This window comes from Filicampus tigris, chromosome 11 (assembly GCF_054856515.1).
Source record: "Filicampus tigris isolate MCC_2025a chromosome 11, RoL_Ftig_1.0, whole genome shotgun sequence".
Taxonomy (NCBI): Eukaryota; Metazoa; Chordata; class Actinopteri; order Syngnathiformes; family Syngnathidae; genus Filicampus; species Filicampus tigris.
The window spans coordinates 349586-366047 of NC_141227.1; the positions used below are offsets into that span (position 1 = coordinate 349586).

Genomic DNA, 16462 nt, shown 5'->3' on the forward strand with positions numbered 1-16462 from the left:
ATTTATGTGCATTTCAGGGACCTCTAGGAAAACATCAAATCAAAGCATTACAGCACCTAATGCAATAACCTAGTCTATGGCGCCCTCGCCTATTGAACTCCTTCACCTGCAGTCACATCCAGTTAATGGGAAATGTAATGGAGTGCCCCGAGCGGTAGAAGAAAAATCCACAGAATAGCCGCATCGCTCGAAATCTAGGAAAAAAGTCGCGGTTTATAATCCGGAAAATACGGTATTCAACATGACAATAAATACAGTTTTAAATTGACTCAGATCATCCAATCTTCTGGAAATTTTTCATATTTGATGATAGCCAAGGGTTGAAGACATCTACGAACTAATTTTTCATCGTAGTGGTCGCGCCACCTAGTGGCTGAAGGAAATATATGTTTATATTCTTTGATTTTTTTATCCCAGCAGGATAACTGTGTTTAGGACTTCCTAATATTAAAATATGAAATTTATGATTTTGCTTGAAAAGCTGTTGCCATGGCAACACGCAGTTCGCCAAAAAAACAACGCTCATTTTGAGGGTCTGAACATTTGGGAAATCTCACGAAACTTTGCACATATATCAGGCCTGGCAACATTATCAATATATTTTTATTTTTTTGTGTAATTTGTAAAAAATGGCTCGTTAGCGCCCCCTAGCATTTTTCTAAAATTTAGCCCTGGTTGTACGTTTCTTTGAGATCTACAAAAAATTGGTGGTATGTGTTCCAGGCCTACAAAAAAGTCTCTTGGAGCCATATGCTAAACCAAACAGGAAGTCGGCCATTTTGAATTAAGTTTAAAGTATGAATTTGCTCTGATTACAATAGCTGCTGGAACTTGACCCACATGATAATTTCTTCTAAAAAAGAACTGACATTTGATACTTCCTGTTTAAATATGATAATTGTGAACTTTCGTTTAAAGTTGTCATCATGGCAACGGGCAGTTCGCAAATAAAACTACGCTGATTTTGACGATCTAAACATAAATGAAATCTCACGAAACTTTGCATACACGTTATGCCTGGTGAAATCATCTTTTGCACACATAGAAGGCCTGGTAAATTAATCAATAATTAATTATTCAATTGCGCAATCTTTAAAAGATGGCTTGTACCCTTCACCTACATCTATGAAAATTTGGCAGTATATGAAAGAAACAGGAAGAGACCTACAAAAAAGCCTCTTGGAGCCATATGCTAAACCTAAGCGGAAGTCCACCATTTTGAATTTCATTTAAAGTTTGGCCTCACCTTGACTACAAAAGCTGCTGTAACTTGATCTATGTGACATTGCCAGGGCTGCGAGGGCCCTTTATAGCTGCTTCCAGCTCTAGTTATTATTAGGGCCCAAATAGCGACCGCTGCGAGGTCCCAATTGTTTCTGTAGAAATTATTAGGGCCCGAGCAATGACCGCTGCGAGGTCCCTATTGTTTTTGTAGAAATTATGACTATTATTATTATCATTATTATTATTATTATTATTTGGGCCGGGTGGCACGGTGGTCGACTGGTTAGCACGTCCGCCTCACGGTTCAGAGGTCGTGGGTTCGATCCCGGCCCCGACAGTTAAGAGAGAAGCTCAACACATGTCAATCTATGAGCATCATGTCACTCACAACACTACTTGATCCACGATCTAAAAAGATAGGCTTTTTCAGCCCCAACAAAGCATCTGATGCAGAAAGAAGACTCACCGCAGAATGTGATGCTGTCATGAGAAAATACAACTCAACCTCCACTTCTTCACATGCGCACACATCAGAAGCATCTCAGCTGTTGTGTCAAGGTAAGAGTACACATTACTTGTATTGCTGTCTGCCTTGTATGTCACTGACAGCCTGTTTGTCTATCATAGGGAGCAAACTGCGGCAATGCTTGGATGACACAGTTCAGAGGACCAGGACCCCAAACATCAACAGAATGAACAATCCATTAGTGCACTGGGAGACACTTAAAAATACCTACCCAAATTTATATAAACTGGCACTTGCATTTCTCTGCACCCCAGCTTCATCTGTGCCTTGTGAAAGAATATTTTCTAAAGCTAGTGAAATATTGTCCAAAAAAAGAAACCGTTTAAAGCCAGCCACTGTGGGAAAGCTATTATTTCTATATAAAAATGAAAAACAAATTATCCTTAGCACTTGTTGTATTTTGTTCACATGCTAAATTACTAACACAAGCACATTCATATCTTTGTCTTAAGCAAAAAGCCATCTAATCCTTACCACTGTTGACCTCTTGAGCTTCTAGACCACTTGATGGCGCCATAGAGTAAATGAAGCACCATGAAACTTTGCTACATGTGCAAACCAATTAGCTGCAAAGCTTCATTGCTTCATGAGGCTTCATTTGGCCATCCCTAGTAGAAATTATTATGATTATTATTATAATTATTATATTTCTGCGTTCTATTGCATTTTTGACCCTCTAAACACGCACGAAAACTCACCAAACTTTGCAGTAGCATTGGGCCTAGTGAAAAATGTGATATTCTAAAGTCGCCATAAATGACGCACAAAAAAAGGCTCTATAGCGCCACCCCAGAGTAGGAAAACAAAATAGAATTTCAGCCTGTTTGACCTAGGCCTACGAAAAGTGGCAGACACGTGTAGCCCCCCAAGACGTACAAAAAAGTCCATTACAGCCATAGTCTAACATGTAGAGGAAGTGAGCTATGAATTTTTGAATGTCCAATTTTGGACCATTTACAGGGTGCATACTTTTGCACCCATGTCCCAAAGGATTCATCCGATTGACTTCAAACTTCGGATATAACATCTTAAGACCTGGGGCAACAACTGGGAACATTTTTTTGAGTTTTCGATAAACTATATGACGGGGGCGGGGCATCAAATTTGGCATATTTTTTTTCCTTTGCCGTACAGGAGAAAAACCTTAATAACTCCCCTGCACATGCTCCAAAAAATCCCAAACTTCAACTGTACGCAAAAGGTCTATATAATCTATATAATAATATTCCGATATACATATAGCGCCACCTAGTGGTAAGAAAAATTGTCATTTTTTACATTTCTATTTACTGCACGGAGCCCGTTGAACGAATCCGACTGAAAATTTGTCCGAAAAGTCTCAAGACAAATATTGTGACTTTTCAGTGAAGGGCATGGCCTTGACGGTGCCGCAAAATCTGATTATTCAATGTGACAATTAATACAGTTTTAACTTGACTTAGATCATCCAAACATAGCACGTCCGCCTCACAGTTCAGAGGTCGTGGGTTCGATCCCGGCTCCGGCCTCCCTGTGTGGAGTTTGCATGTTCTCCCCGTGCCTGCGTGGGTTTTCTCCGGGCACTCCGGTTTCCTCCCACATTCCAAAAACATGCATGGTAAGTTGATTGGATACTCTAAATACAATACCCAATATTCCCCACTACTGTAATACCGTGCAATACTCAACATTCCCCACTACTGTTAGTCTAGTTTTATTTTTATCCAATGCTGTTCCTTACATTTCACTACAGCACTGCAGCACTGTCACTTAGAGTATTTTTTCCTCTGTACTATGTACAGGCCGAAATGAGTGTTCCTCATATTTTTTATGTAGATGTAGGTTGGTGTGTATACACATGTGTATATACACATGTTACTGCGTATATCTACATAGGTTTGATTCTAAATGTTTGCCGTCAATGTTATACATTAATGGCCACATTATGCCGCCGCCCCTGTGTGACCTATATCTTTGCTACTGTAACAATGAAAATTTCCCCACTGTGGGATCAATAAAGGCATTCTTATTCTTATTCTTATTCTTAAAATTGCCCCTAGGTGTGATTGTGAGTGCGGATGTTTGTCTCTGTGTGCCCTGCGATTGGCTGGCAACCAGTTCAGGGTGTCCCCCGCCTACTGCCCAAAGACAGCTGGGATAGGCTCCAGCACGCCCCGCGACCCTTGTGAGGAGAAGCGGTACAGATAATGGATGGATGGATATGATATTTGTGATTTTGCGTGAAAAGCTGTTGCCATCTACTGACATTTGATAAAAGTCAAATCCTGAAGACATCTCCAAACTTATTTTTAATCGTAGTGGTAGCGCCACCTACTGGCTGAAGGAAATACATGTTTTTTTCTTTGATGTTTTTATACTAACAAGTTAACCGGGTCCACCTCATCTTTGCTCGGAGTGTTTAGGACTTCCTAACATTAAAATTTGTGAAAAGCTGTTGCCATTGCAACACCCAATTCGCCAAAAAACAATGTTCATTTTGAGGGTTTGAACATGCTCAAAAGCTCACGAAACTTTGCACAAACGTCAGGCCTGGCGAAATCATCAATATTTTTTATTTTTTTTGTAAAAAATGGCTCACTAGCGCCCCCTAGATTTTTTTTTCAAATTCAGCCCCGGTTGCAATTTGTACCTAGATTGACGAAAATTTGGTGGAATATGTAACATTTCAAGTCCTACAAAAAAGTATCTTGGAGCCATATGCTAAACCAAACAGGAAGTCGGCCATTACGAACATGAATTACGTTTAAGGTATGAATTTGCTCTGATTGCAATAGCTGCTGTAACTTGACCCACATGATAATTTCTTCGAAAAAAAACTACTGACATTTGATAAAAGTCGAATCCTGAAGACATCTCCGAACGTATTTTTCATTTTAGTGGTAGCGCCACCAACTGGTGAAAGGAAGTACATGTTTTATTCTTTGATCTTTTTCTCCTCGCCAGTTAACCAGGTCGACCTCAGAATTGTTCGGAAGGCTCTGTAGACCTTCTTGATGTTAAAATACGATATTTGTGATTTTTCGTTAAAAGCTGTCGCCATGGCTACGGGCAGTTCGGAAATAAAACTACGGCAATTTTGACGGTCTAAACATGGATGAAATCTCACGAAACTTTGCATACACATCAGGCCTGGTGAAATCATATTTTTTTTATGACGCAAATGTTTATAAAATTGTTCGCTGGCACCCTCTTGAATTTTTTTAAAAAACAGCCCTGGTTGTCCGTTTCACCTATATCTATGAAAATTTGGTGGTACATCTATCAGGGAAAGATCTACAAAAAAGTCTCTTGGAGCCATGTGCTAACCCTAACAGGAAGTCCGCCATTTTAAATTTACTTTACAATTCGGCATCACATTAACTTTAAAAGCAGCTCTAATGTGATCCACATGATGATATCTTGTCAAAATGTCAAATTTCTCATGGCTGGTCTACACCTGAAGACATCTACAAACTAACTTTTCATCGCAGTGGAAGTGCCACCGACTGGCTAAATGAAGTACATTTTTAATTCTTTCATGTGTCTCTCCTGGCAGGTTAGCCAGATCTCCTTCATATTTGCCTTTCATGATATTAAAACATGAAGTTTAAGATTTTTCGCAAAAAGCTGTTGCCATGGTAACGCCCAGTTTACCAATAACACAATGCTGATTTTCAGAATGTAAACATGCATGAAAACTCATGAAACTTTGCACAAATAGAAGGCTTGGTAAATTAATCATCCATCCATCCATTATCTATACCGCTTATCCTCACAAGGGTCACCCTGAATTGGTTGCCAGCCAATCGCAGGGCATACTGAGACAAACATCCGCACTCACAATCACACCTAGGGGAAATTTAGAGTGTCCAATCAACTTACCATGCATGTTTTTGGAATGTGGGAGGAAATCGGAGTACCCGGAGAAAACCCACGCAGGCACGGGGAGAACATGCAAACTCCACACAGAGAGGCCGGAGCCGGGATCGAACCCACGACCTCTGAACTGTGAGGCGGTCGTGCTAACCAGTCGACCACCGTGCCGCCCGGTAAATTAATCAATAACAAATTATTCAATTGTGCAATCTTTAAAAGATGGTTCGCTAACGCCCCCTAGAAAATGTATAAATAGTGGCCCCGGTTGCACGCTTCACCTACATCTTCGAAAATTTGATAGTATATAAAACAGTCTCTTGGTGCCATATGCTAAACCTAAGAGGAAGTCCGCCATTTTGAATTTACTTTAAAGTTTGGACTCACCTTAACCACAAAAGCTGCTGTAACTTGATCCACATGATAATTTCGATTATTCAATTCTGATGTGCGAGCATCCCAATGAGCCGATACCCCAACGTTGCCATGGCTGCGAGGGCCCTTTATAGCTGCTTGCAACTCTAGTTATTATTATTATTCTCCGGCTTGAAAACTGGGAGGCACATGTAGTACCCCCAGACGTACAAAAAGTCTTTGGTCCCCCATGCCCTAACATGTACAGGAAGTTAGTTATGAGTATTCTCAAGTACAACTTTGGCCAATTTGTGCACATTTACAGGGGTCATACATTTGCCCCCTTTTCCGAGATGGTTCATCCAATTGACTTCAAATTTGGGTTGTACTATTTGTAGTCATGAGCTAAATCCAACACGAAGTCCGCAGTTTTGGCTTTATTTTGAAATTCTGCACCCATATTGGCCCTTTATAGGTCATATTTTAACCAACTCCTGGTGAAATAATCAAAAGTTTTCTATTCCATTGAGCAATTAAAAAAAAAAAAAAAGAAGCGCCCTACAATGTTTTTTAAAGAAAATCAGCTCCGGTTGTACAAGCCGAGGGCCAGACTGATAGAATGTTCATTGAAATTTTTGTCCAGATTGGATTCGGTCCTTCGCACCTGCTGATGATGTCACACTTTAAAGTTCTGTAATATATGTATTTTCCTCTGTTTGTCACCCCCCTGGCTGCTGTGTTTTTACGTTCGGAGTCACTAAATAAAAAATAAAATAAAGTGCTACTTTTGCGAGGCAGCTCGTACGTCTTATGATCCGAGAAGAAGCCACTGCCCGTCTTGTGAAACAATATCAGTGGAACGTTTGCGTTTCTCCTGCCAAACTGGAAACGATTTTCTGGTTGACTCGGGCTGCAAGATTGTATGAACTGTACATAATGTGAAGTAAAACGGATAGGATCATATGATTGGTATGATGTCTCCAGCTGACTCTATTTTAGAGTGGCAAGGTATGGATGTGGATGCTCCTGTCAGAGAACACAGGCCCGTATTGTATTCCACTTGACACGTATTTACTGTGGTCTGCAACAACACAGACTAACCTAGAGAAGAATAACCTAGCAATATAATCCAAGAATAACCAAGCAACATCATACAATCCATATCCATTAGTTAACAATATGCCTAAACATTAAAATTCTCTGTATTAAGCAATTAAACAGCCAAACAATGCATACAATACACATTCACACGTTTCATCATTAGAATATAAGCATACTAACCAAAATAACTAACTAGTGATCATCAACGTGACATCACTCACGAGAACATATCTAGGCTATCATGTACAGCAGTTACCTGACACGAACCTGACTTATTAAACTCATCTTTTAACATTTACACACAACAACAAATGTGGTGAAACATGGGAAATCTGCAACTACTGAGTTTGCTGGCACGAACAAACTACTAGCTAGCTGTGTCAAAGGAGGAGAAAGAAAAGAAAGCACGTCTCTCACTGTCAACACTTAGCGCTCGAGGAGCGTTCAATGCCTGCTCACAGTGTGGGACAACTCAGCCTTACTTCGAAACTCAATGAATTTATCAAATGCCAACAATTACTAATAATAAAACAAGGTGAGATTTCTAACATAAAGTATTTCTTAATAAAGTGTGTTTTACTCCGAATAACTTTTCACCACAATCCGATTCTGAAAGCCACGAAAAGTGAGGTGAAATCTTGAGTCGGCATGTAGACGACCGAAGGACGATCCTCGCAAAAGTAGCGGTAATATTCGTTATAACAACAGCCAGGGGGTGGCAAACATAGGTGCTAAGAATATGTTACAGAAATATTGTAACGAATTGGGTTATCTGTGTTGTGGTCGAATTTGTGTCTTGGCAAGTTGTGTTGTTTTCGGGGTTAATGAATGCATCGTACGGCTTGCTTCAGAGGAGGGCATGCGAGTGAGAGTGCCGGAGGACGAAGAGGAGAGCTTGACTGAACGGTTGTCGTACTTTATTGGCGTCGGCTGCAGCCCACAGTAGCCAGTTGGACTAATAAAATGTGATAATTAAACTACGTCTGTGTTCTTGGAAGACTCTACAATATATTTTATCATGTGACGTCATCAGCAAGCGCAAAGGACCCGATCACTTCTGCTACCCACGCCAGCTTGGTATGGGCTGCGGGCCGGATCGAATAATAAAACAATATGCCAGGGGCCGTGACCTTCTCGCGGGCCGGATGTGGCCCGCGGGCCTTGACTTTGAAATAGGTGTGTTAACAGGTCAAGGCCGACAAAAAAGCCTCTTAATGCCATATGCTAAACCTAACAGGATATCCGCCATTTTGAATTTACTTCAAATAGTTTGTCGTCACCTTGACTACAAAAGCTGCTGTAACTTGATTCACATGATAATTGCTTCGAAAGATTTCTCACATTTGTTTTAAGTATAGGCCTGAAGACATTTACGAACTTACTTTTACCGAACTGGTAGTGCCACCTACAAGCTAAAGGAAATGTATGTTTTATTGTTTGATGTTTTCCTGCCAGCGGTTAACTAGATACACGTCATATTTGCTCGGGAGAGTGTTTTATTCTTCATGATGTGCAATACGAAGTTTGTGAATTTTGGCCAAAATCATTGACCATTGCAACACTCTATTATTCACTAACAAGACAACACTACTTTTGAGGATCTAAACTTGCAGGAAAAATCATGAAACTTTGCAAAAACATTAGGCCAGGCAACAATATGACTGTTTTATATGGTTATTGTGCAATTTTTAAGAAATGGCTCAACAAAATCCCCAAACAACATTTTAACAAAACAGCCATTGTTGTCACCAAGATCTATCAAAAGTTGGAGACACATGTAACAGCCCAAGACCAACAAAATGTATCTGAAGCTAAATAAACTGAAAATGTCAGCCATTTTGAATTTTCTTTCATATTCTGCCTCATTTTCGGCCTTTTGTATAGGTCATACAGCGGTACCACTACTTACGAAATTAATTGGTTCTGGAAGAAATAAGTAGAAAGTAGAAAGCCCCCCAAAATTCTGACATAAATGTTTTATAAAGCATAAAAATACATCAAAACATGAAACAAATACATGTTACAATTAGATTATTGCACAATATATGAGAGTTGTGCATAATGTAAAAAACAAACAATAGAGTAAAGAATAAAATGGTCATTTACCTTTTAATTGCTGTCCTCACCGCTTTTTGCCCTCTTTGATTCATGTTCTCAGAAGTGGTTATTGCCTGGCGTTTTGTAAAGAACTGATTTAATGTGGCGACTGTCGATTCATTACGGTCGTATTATTTGGCGAGATCAACCAGACGCATCCCTTTTTCATACTTTTCTATTATCTCTTGCTTTGTTTGTATGGACAAAAACAAAAACAATTTTCTCCTTATTTTCTTTTCCTCGTTTCTAATTCACGTAAAACTATCGGAACACCTCATGGCCGGAGGGGCGAATGACGAGGTCGCGGCATAGACATATCTATCACATATATATCTACCTGTCCATCTACACACATAGACACATATGGTAGCGGTCCCTCTCAGCCAATGGGATGCCAGGAAGATGCTAGGTAATAGCCAATGGCAGATCAGCTATGAGTATGTTGCTTTCAGGAAACTCCGGAGCTAGGAGTAGCAGCCCATACTGTATTTTTACCTTTCGTATCATGACATTTCTTTCGTAACGAGGCAATATTTTCCTGTTGAGGCGTTTCGTAACTTGAAAATTTCATATGAAAAGACTTTCTTAGGTACAGGTACCACTGTATTTGATCAAATTTGCCTTTAGACTGATGTACTTCATTTTCCCCAAAAATATTGTTTCGATGTGCAAGCATCCCAACGTACCAGTACCCCAACGTTGCCAGGGCTGCGAGGGCCCTTTATAGCTGCTTGCAGCTCTAGTTCATTTTTATTTTTTTGATGAATACTTTATGAAAACCTGCGATGCACTAAGGCCGCTCGCGGCGGGAGAAAATCCGCAGAATAGCCGCACCGTTCTGTAAATTGCATGGTTCAAATCCTAGGAAAAAAGTCGCGGCTTATAGTCGGAAAATACGTTTTTTTTTCAATTTTTTTGGAATGCTGATTTTGAAATTCCTCCAACAGAACAAGCTCACACAAATCAGCAAATGTCTTAATTTTATAAGACGGGCACCATTTGTCGAAAAGAAAACCCTTTTTTCTTGCAAACTCCACAAATGTTTGGGTGGCAGTTTTTCTCAGACTCCTAATCTTTTGTCGATATGCTTTTTGGCACCAACTAGTAAGCACGCAGAACAACGGCCTTCACAATATCATAACTATCGTCCAACGACAATGCGGCGCACACCTCCTGAGCCTTACCCACTAGCCTAGTCTGCAAACACAAAGGCCACACCGACCTAGGCCACTGTAACGTAAAAGCAATGCATTCAAATGTGTTAAAAAACGAGTCCACATCAGACTTAACGTAAAAGCAATGCATTCAAATGTGTTAAAAAACGAGTCCACATCAGATTCCCGAAATGGAGGATCCAGTGTAAAGTGTCTACTAACATCAAAACTATCCTGGGGTGTCTGGAAGGGAAAGGGTTAGGCGAGGGATCAACTGCAGCAGCAGTGTCACGCTCCACTCCCAAAGCTTTCAACCTCAGGTACATGGCGTCCACCTCCAACTCCTGATGCCTGACTTCTGCCTCCTTTAAGGCCCTGATACACCAAAACGACGTTCACCATCAGTGACAGACGCTTACCCCCTGTGGCCTCCAGCCGGCTGTTGGCACGTCACGCTGGCAAAACACATTGCAACGACAGACACCGACGCTGACCATTAAAGTACCTTCTGCGCATAAGATGTAATACCCTTCCATACAATTGGCGGCGGTAGTCACCATTTCTCATGGTTAGAAAACTCTAACCGGAAAGATGTTGGCTGGGGGCTGATAATAACAACGTAGACAATGCATTTGGCTCTATTCTTCGCTCACGATGAACTCCCACGCTAAGTAAACCATCACGTTCTTGACACGGTATTGTGAAATACTTACATTGTCAACCTTAGCTCTTGTACTTGAAAGAAGATTAAGGCAGAGGAGGCGTGCTCACTGTTTTTCCGCTTTCGTCACTTCACGTTGGTGCTCCGCGTGCTGATTGGCTCGCAAACAGCCACTCAAGGCGACCAAATGTCACGACTGGCGAAGCCGATTCAACAAACATAAACGCCCCTAAGACGCTTACAGACGAGTTACGACATTACGACGGTGGCCACTACACCAATCAGATGGCGCTTGAAGACGCATCAACGCTTAACGACCTCCGATGTCTGTTTGGTATATCAGGGCCTTTACACGTAGTCAACTTCAGCTCCTCAGCAGACATACCAGTCTTAACAAGGAGAGCATGGAGTGGGGGTGAAGCAACAAGCTCTCCACCCACCGCAGCAGGCAGCTCACCCAACAAGCCCCTTTCACCCAGCACACCCCAGAGAGGCTCCAGCAACTCCAGTTTCTTTATACAAGCAACGCATCAAAAAATTCAGCAATCAAAATGAAGGTCCTTCCTCTTACACTTGTCCAACTTCTCCACAGACGGATTAATTTTAAAGTCCCCCAAATCAAACTCCATCGCCACCACACGAAGGGAACAAAACTGCCACACAAACACCATAAAGCATAAGTAAACCCAGACATGTTTTTTTCAAGAATATATTCACAGTAGGCCCACTAGTTGAAACACGACATTCTGATTACTTTTGCGTTTGTGGAATATAAGTTAAGCAGCAAAATCCACTCGTTTTTAGCCATCTTTGGGGGCAGCCATTTTGTCTCCTGTCGACTGAAAATGACATCACAACTGCTCACAACAACCAATCACGGCTGACCTGTTCTCTGAATCTGAGCCGTCACTGAGTAACTCAAGTTTTTAAACTGTAATACTCCAGGCCTATATGACATCATAAACAACAAAGCATAAAAGGACCATAGCAACTGATACATCACATAACAGCCAGTCATAACGAATCCATAATTAAGTTGAATATGCCAAAAGTAATATTGACTGACTGATTCCAAGTTCGAAAACACCTGTCATGCTAATTAAACTTTAGTTGAACATAATTCTCGGGTCAAATTATATTAAATTTTTCTAGAGGTATGATCATTTTTGTTGAGACCTGTTTCATGAGTTTTATTAATTAATTGATTTTAATAATTCTGTTACACAATTTTCAAAACATGCCTGTCACTGGTTAATTGTCATACAATTTTTACTAATCATTACATCTGTTAGATTTAAGTTATTTCTGTGACTACTGTGGGTTTTTGTTTCACTAACAGAGGGATAATGACTTTTGTCTCTGCGTGTAAATATCAGACAAAGGTAACCCAAGCAAAGATAAAATGTAGTTTTTAAATGGTGATTGTATTTATTAAAGCAACACTTTGTAACCTTAGGTTTTCATTGATTATGGCGGTGTCATGTCGACAAAAGTGTTAGTGTTTTGAGTGAAGTTAACCACATCTCCCATGAGCACCAACGGCGCAACACTTCATGTACTGTCATGAAATCCTGAGCTCTCGCTCGCCAGCAGTTAGATTGAACTGCATTTCTGTTTCCAGTGACTGTGTTCAGGATGAGTGGTGATGATGTCGTGAATGTAGTTGTGTCTAAACAATATAATATAACAATGTTTTGTCTTTGAAATGAATGGGGAAAGGGGGAAGTGACAAATGCATAAAGCAGTCAGCACATTTGTAGTTTTCTTGTATGGCAGGGGTTTGTGGTTTCCACCTCAAAGTTGCCAAGTGCCAGTCAAAGCGGTACAGACCCCCTCAGGCCATGACAAAAGTACCATCGAACCAAGTGTAAGTTGATGTTTCATCAGAAGAAGAATGAAAATATTTTATTAAGTTCGAATACTTACGAATATGTGTTGCTTTAACAACACCAAAAATGAAATCTAAAGATATCTGTCACTGATCGTCAACTGGGAGCTCAAAGGGACCATGTAATGAAATTACCTTTGACCTAAGAAAACCATTATCTCATTCACTGACATTGAAAGTTATACTGTTTACTGTTGGGTCAAGGATGCATGTTAACTGGGAGGGCAGGGAATGAGTTTTTAATCTTGATTCTGACTTTATTCCAATTTAGTTAATTTTGATTTTGGTCCCTAAATTTCAACTTTGAAATGTATTTTGAGCTGCAAATCTATCTATCTATCTATCTTTCTTTTAGAATAAAATGTACAGTGAACAAAGAAAATGAATGTGGGGATGTCAATTAACTGACCTGCAGGGGCTCATAGTGGGGTCTAGCACTGCTAGCTTCCACAGTATCACCATTTCGTCGCACATGCTGGCACAGGCATGAGCTGCTACCTCCGATTGACCATTGCTCCGTCCAGTGTTTCCACTGGCACTACTGTGTGATGTAGACGTTCGAACACTATACCACCAGCTAATGATCTGAAAATAAACACAAACATCACAGACAAGAGTGAACAGTGAAACAAGACTGCCAAAAAATAATGATTTGTTATCCGCAACCATTGCAACTGAGTTTCGCAAAACCTCTCCTTGTGCTTGAACATCATGACTTAAACACTCTTTTGAGTAAATGTGAGGCTGACCTGGTTAACCTGTTAGGAAAAAACAATCAAAGATTAAGACATGCATTTTCTTTAGCCAGTAGGTGGCACTACAGCTTTGATGAAAAATATTGCTTTGGATGTCTTTAGGCCTAGACTCTCATAAAATATGTGAAATTTTAAGGCAAGGTAAGGCAAATTTATTTGTATAGCACATTTTGTGCACAAGACAATTCAAAGTGCCTTATATAAAACATCAAAAGCATTACAGTAAGAGGAATAAAATATTCAGATTTACAAAAATCATGTAGAATAATTAGATTAAGGACCCTATTGTTTTCGTAGAAATTCTTCTTATTATTATTAGGGCCTGAGCAGCGAAAGCTGACAGGACCCTATTGTTTTTGTAGGAATTCTTATTATTAGGGCCTGAGCAGCATTATTTTTGTTAGGGCCCGAGCAGCGAAAGCTGCAAGGACCCTATTGTTTTTGTAGAAATTCTTCTTATTATTATTATTATTCTCAATTAAGATTTGCATTTTTGAAGGATTAAACGTGAACGAAAACTCACCAAATTTTGCACACACATCGGGCCTGGCGAAAAATTTTATATTTCTAAGTCGGCATACTCGAGTCCTCAAAAACGGGGTCCCCAAGAGCCCCTCGATTTTTTCATCAAAGGAAAGTCCCGGTAAGTTTGACCTACGGCTACGAAAACTGGGAGGCACGTGTAGCACCCTTGGACCTACAGAAAATCTTTGGTCCCCATGCCCGAAAATGTACAGGAAATTAGTTATGAGTATTTTAATGTACAATTTTGGCCCATTTGTGCAAATTTGCAGGGGTCATACATTTGCCCCCTTGTCGTAGATGGTTCACCCAATTGACTTCAAATTTAGGTTGTACCATCTCAACACTTGGGACAACAACAGGGACAAATATTTTACGTTTTCGAAACACTATATGATGGCGACGGAGCATCATACTTTGCATTTCATAATTCTCTCTTAATGAAGGATTTTCGGTTGTACGTTTCACATAGAGCTACGGAAATTTGGTGATTACATAACAGCAGAAGAACTACAAAATTGTCTTTAATAGCCATGTGCTAAACCTTACAGGAAGTCCTCCATTTTGGTTTTACTTTGGAATTTACCGCAATTTTTGGGCCCGTGGTTCATCAAAGCCATGCCCTGGTAAGTTTGACCGACGGTTACGAAAACTGGGACGCACGTGTAGCACTATATGACGGAAGCTGACCATCAAACTTTAAATTTCATTATTCCAGCTTAACGAAGGACTCTGGGCTGTACGTTTCATCTACATCTATGAAAATTTTTTGGTATATGTAACAGCCTACAAAAATGTGTTTTATAACCATGTGCTAAACCTGACAAGAAGTCAACCATTTTTAATTTTCCTTTGGAATTGTCACAACTTTTGGGGTTTTTCATAGTCGTCATATTTTAACAAACTCCTCCTAGAGCATTTATCTGATCGTCTTCAAACATTGCATGCTTCATCTAAAGATATTTAAGATAAAAAGTTATTGAAATCAGGTCCCTGATAGTGTAGTGGTACACACGCCTGAGTTGTGTGCGGGCAGCGTGGGATCGATTCCCGCTCAGTGACGGTGTCTATGTGTGCCCTGCGACTGGCTGGCGACCAGTTCGGGGTGTAGTCTGCTTTCGCCCATTGACGGCTGGGATAGGCTCCAGCAACTCCCCACGACTCTGTATAAGATAAGCGGTTTGGAAGATGACATGACATGAGTTATTGAAATTTTTTTTATTTCGTTTTCCAGAAGTGAGTACTGAGTATTTGAAAGTAAGACTTTAAACCCTTTGTGCACATTTACAAGGGTCATACATTTGCCCCCAAGTCCGAGATGGTTCACCCGATTGACTTCAAATTTGGGTTGGACCATCTCATCACGTTGGACAACAATAGGGGAAAATCTTTGACGTTTTCAAAACACTATATGACAGGGGATTAGCATCAAACTTTGCGTTTTATAATTCCTTTTTAACAAAGGATTCTGGGTTGTACGTTTCAGCTACAGCTATGAAAATTTTCTGGTATATGTAACAGCCTAAGACCTGCAAAAATGTGTTGTATAACCATGTGCTAAACCTGACAAGAGGTCAACCATTTTTAATTTTCCTTTGGAATTGTCGCAACTTTTGGGGATTTTCACAGTGGTCATATTTTAACGAACTCCTCCTAGAGTATTTATGCGATCGTCTTCAAATTTTGCATGCTTCATCTAAAGATATTTAAGATAAAAAGTTATTGAAATCAGGTCCCTGATAGTGTAGTGGTACACACGCCTGAGTTGTGTGCGGGCAGCGTGGGATCGATTCCCGCTCAGTGACGGTGTCTATGTGTGCCCTGCGACTGGCTGGCGACCAGTTCGGGGTGTAGTCTGCTTTCGCCCATTGACGGCTGGGATAGGCTCCAGCAACTCCCCACGACTCTGTATAAGATAAGCGGTTTGGAAGATGACATGACATGAGTTATTGAAATTTTTTTTATTTCGTTTTCCAGAAGTGAGTACTGAGTATTTGAAAGTAAGACTTTAAACCCTTTGTGCACATTTACAAGGGTCATACATTTGCCCCCAAGTCCGAGATGGTTCACCCGATTGACTTCAAATTTGGGTTGGACCATCTCATCACGTTGGACAACAATAGGGGAAAATCTTTGACGTTTTCAAAACACTATATGACAGGGGATTAGCATCAAACTTTGCGTTTTATAATTCCTTTTTAACAAAGGATTCTGGGTTGTACGTTTCAGCTACAGCTATGAAAATTTTCTGGTATATGTAACAGCCTAAGACCTGCAAAAATGTGTTGTATAACCATGTGCTAAACCTGACAAGAGGTCAACCATTTT

At 40.3% G+C, this 16462-nt stretch overlaps 1 protein-coding gene across 6 annotated transcripts in view; it reads right to left on the minus strand.

Moving 5' to 3' along the window:
- The window catches only part of zswim8 (zinc finger, SWIM-type containing 8), a 331437-nt gene that overhangs the window by 179983 nt on the left and 134992 nt on the right, over window positions 1-16462 (minus strand). For all 6 annotated transcript variants that reach the window (XM_086044801.1, XM_086044798.1, XM_086044797.1 and 3 more), the window contains one exon: window positions 13267-13442. In XM_086044801.1, coding sequence (XP_085900927.1) covers window positions 13267-13442 — 176 coding nt within the window. The remainder of the gene's footprint in view (window positions 1-13266; window positions 13443-16462) is intronic.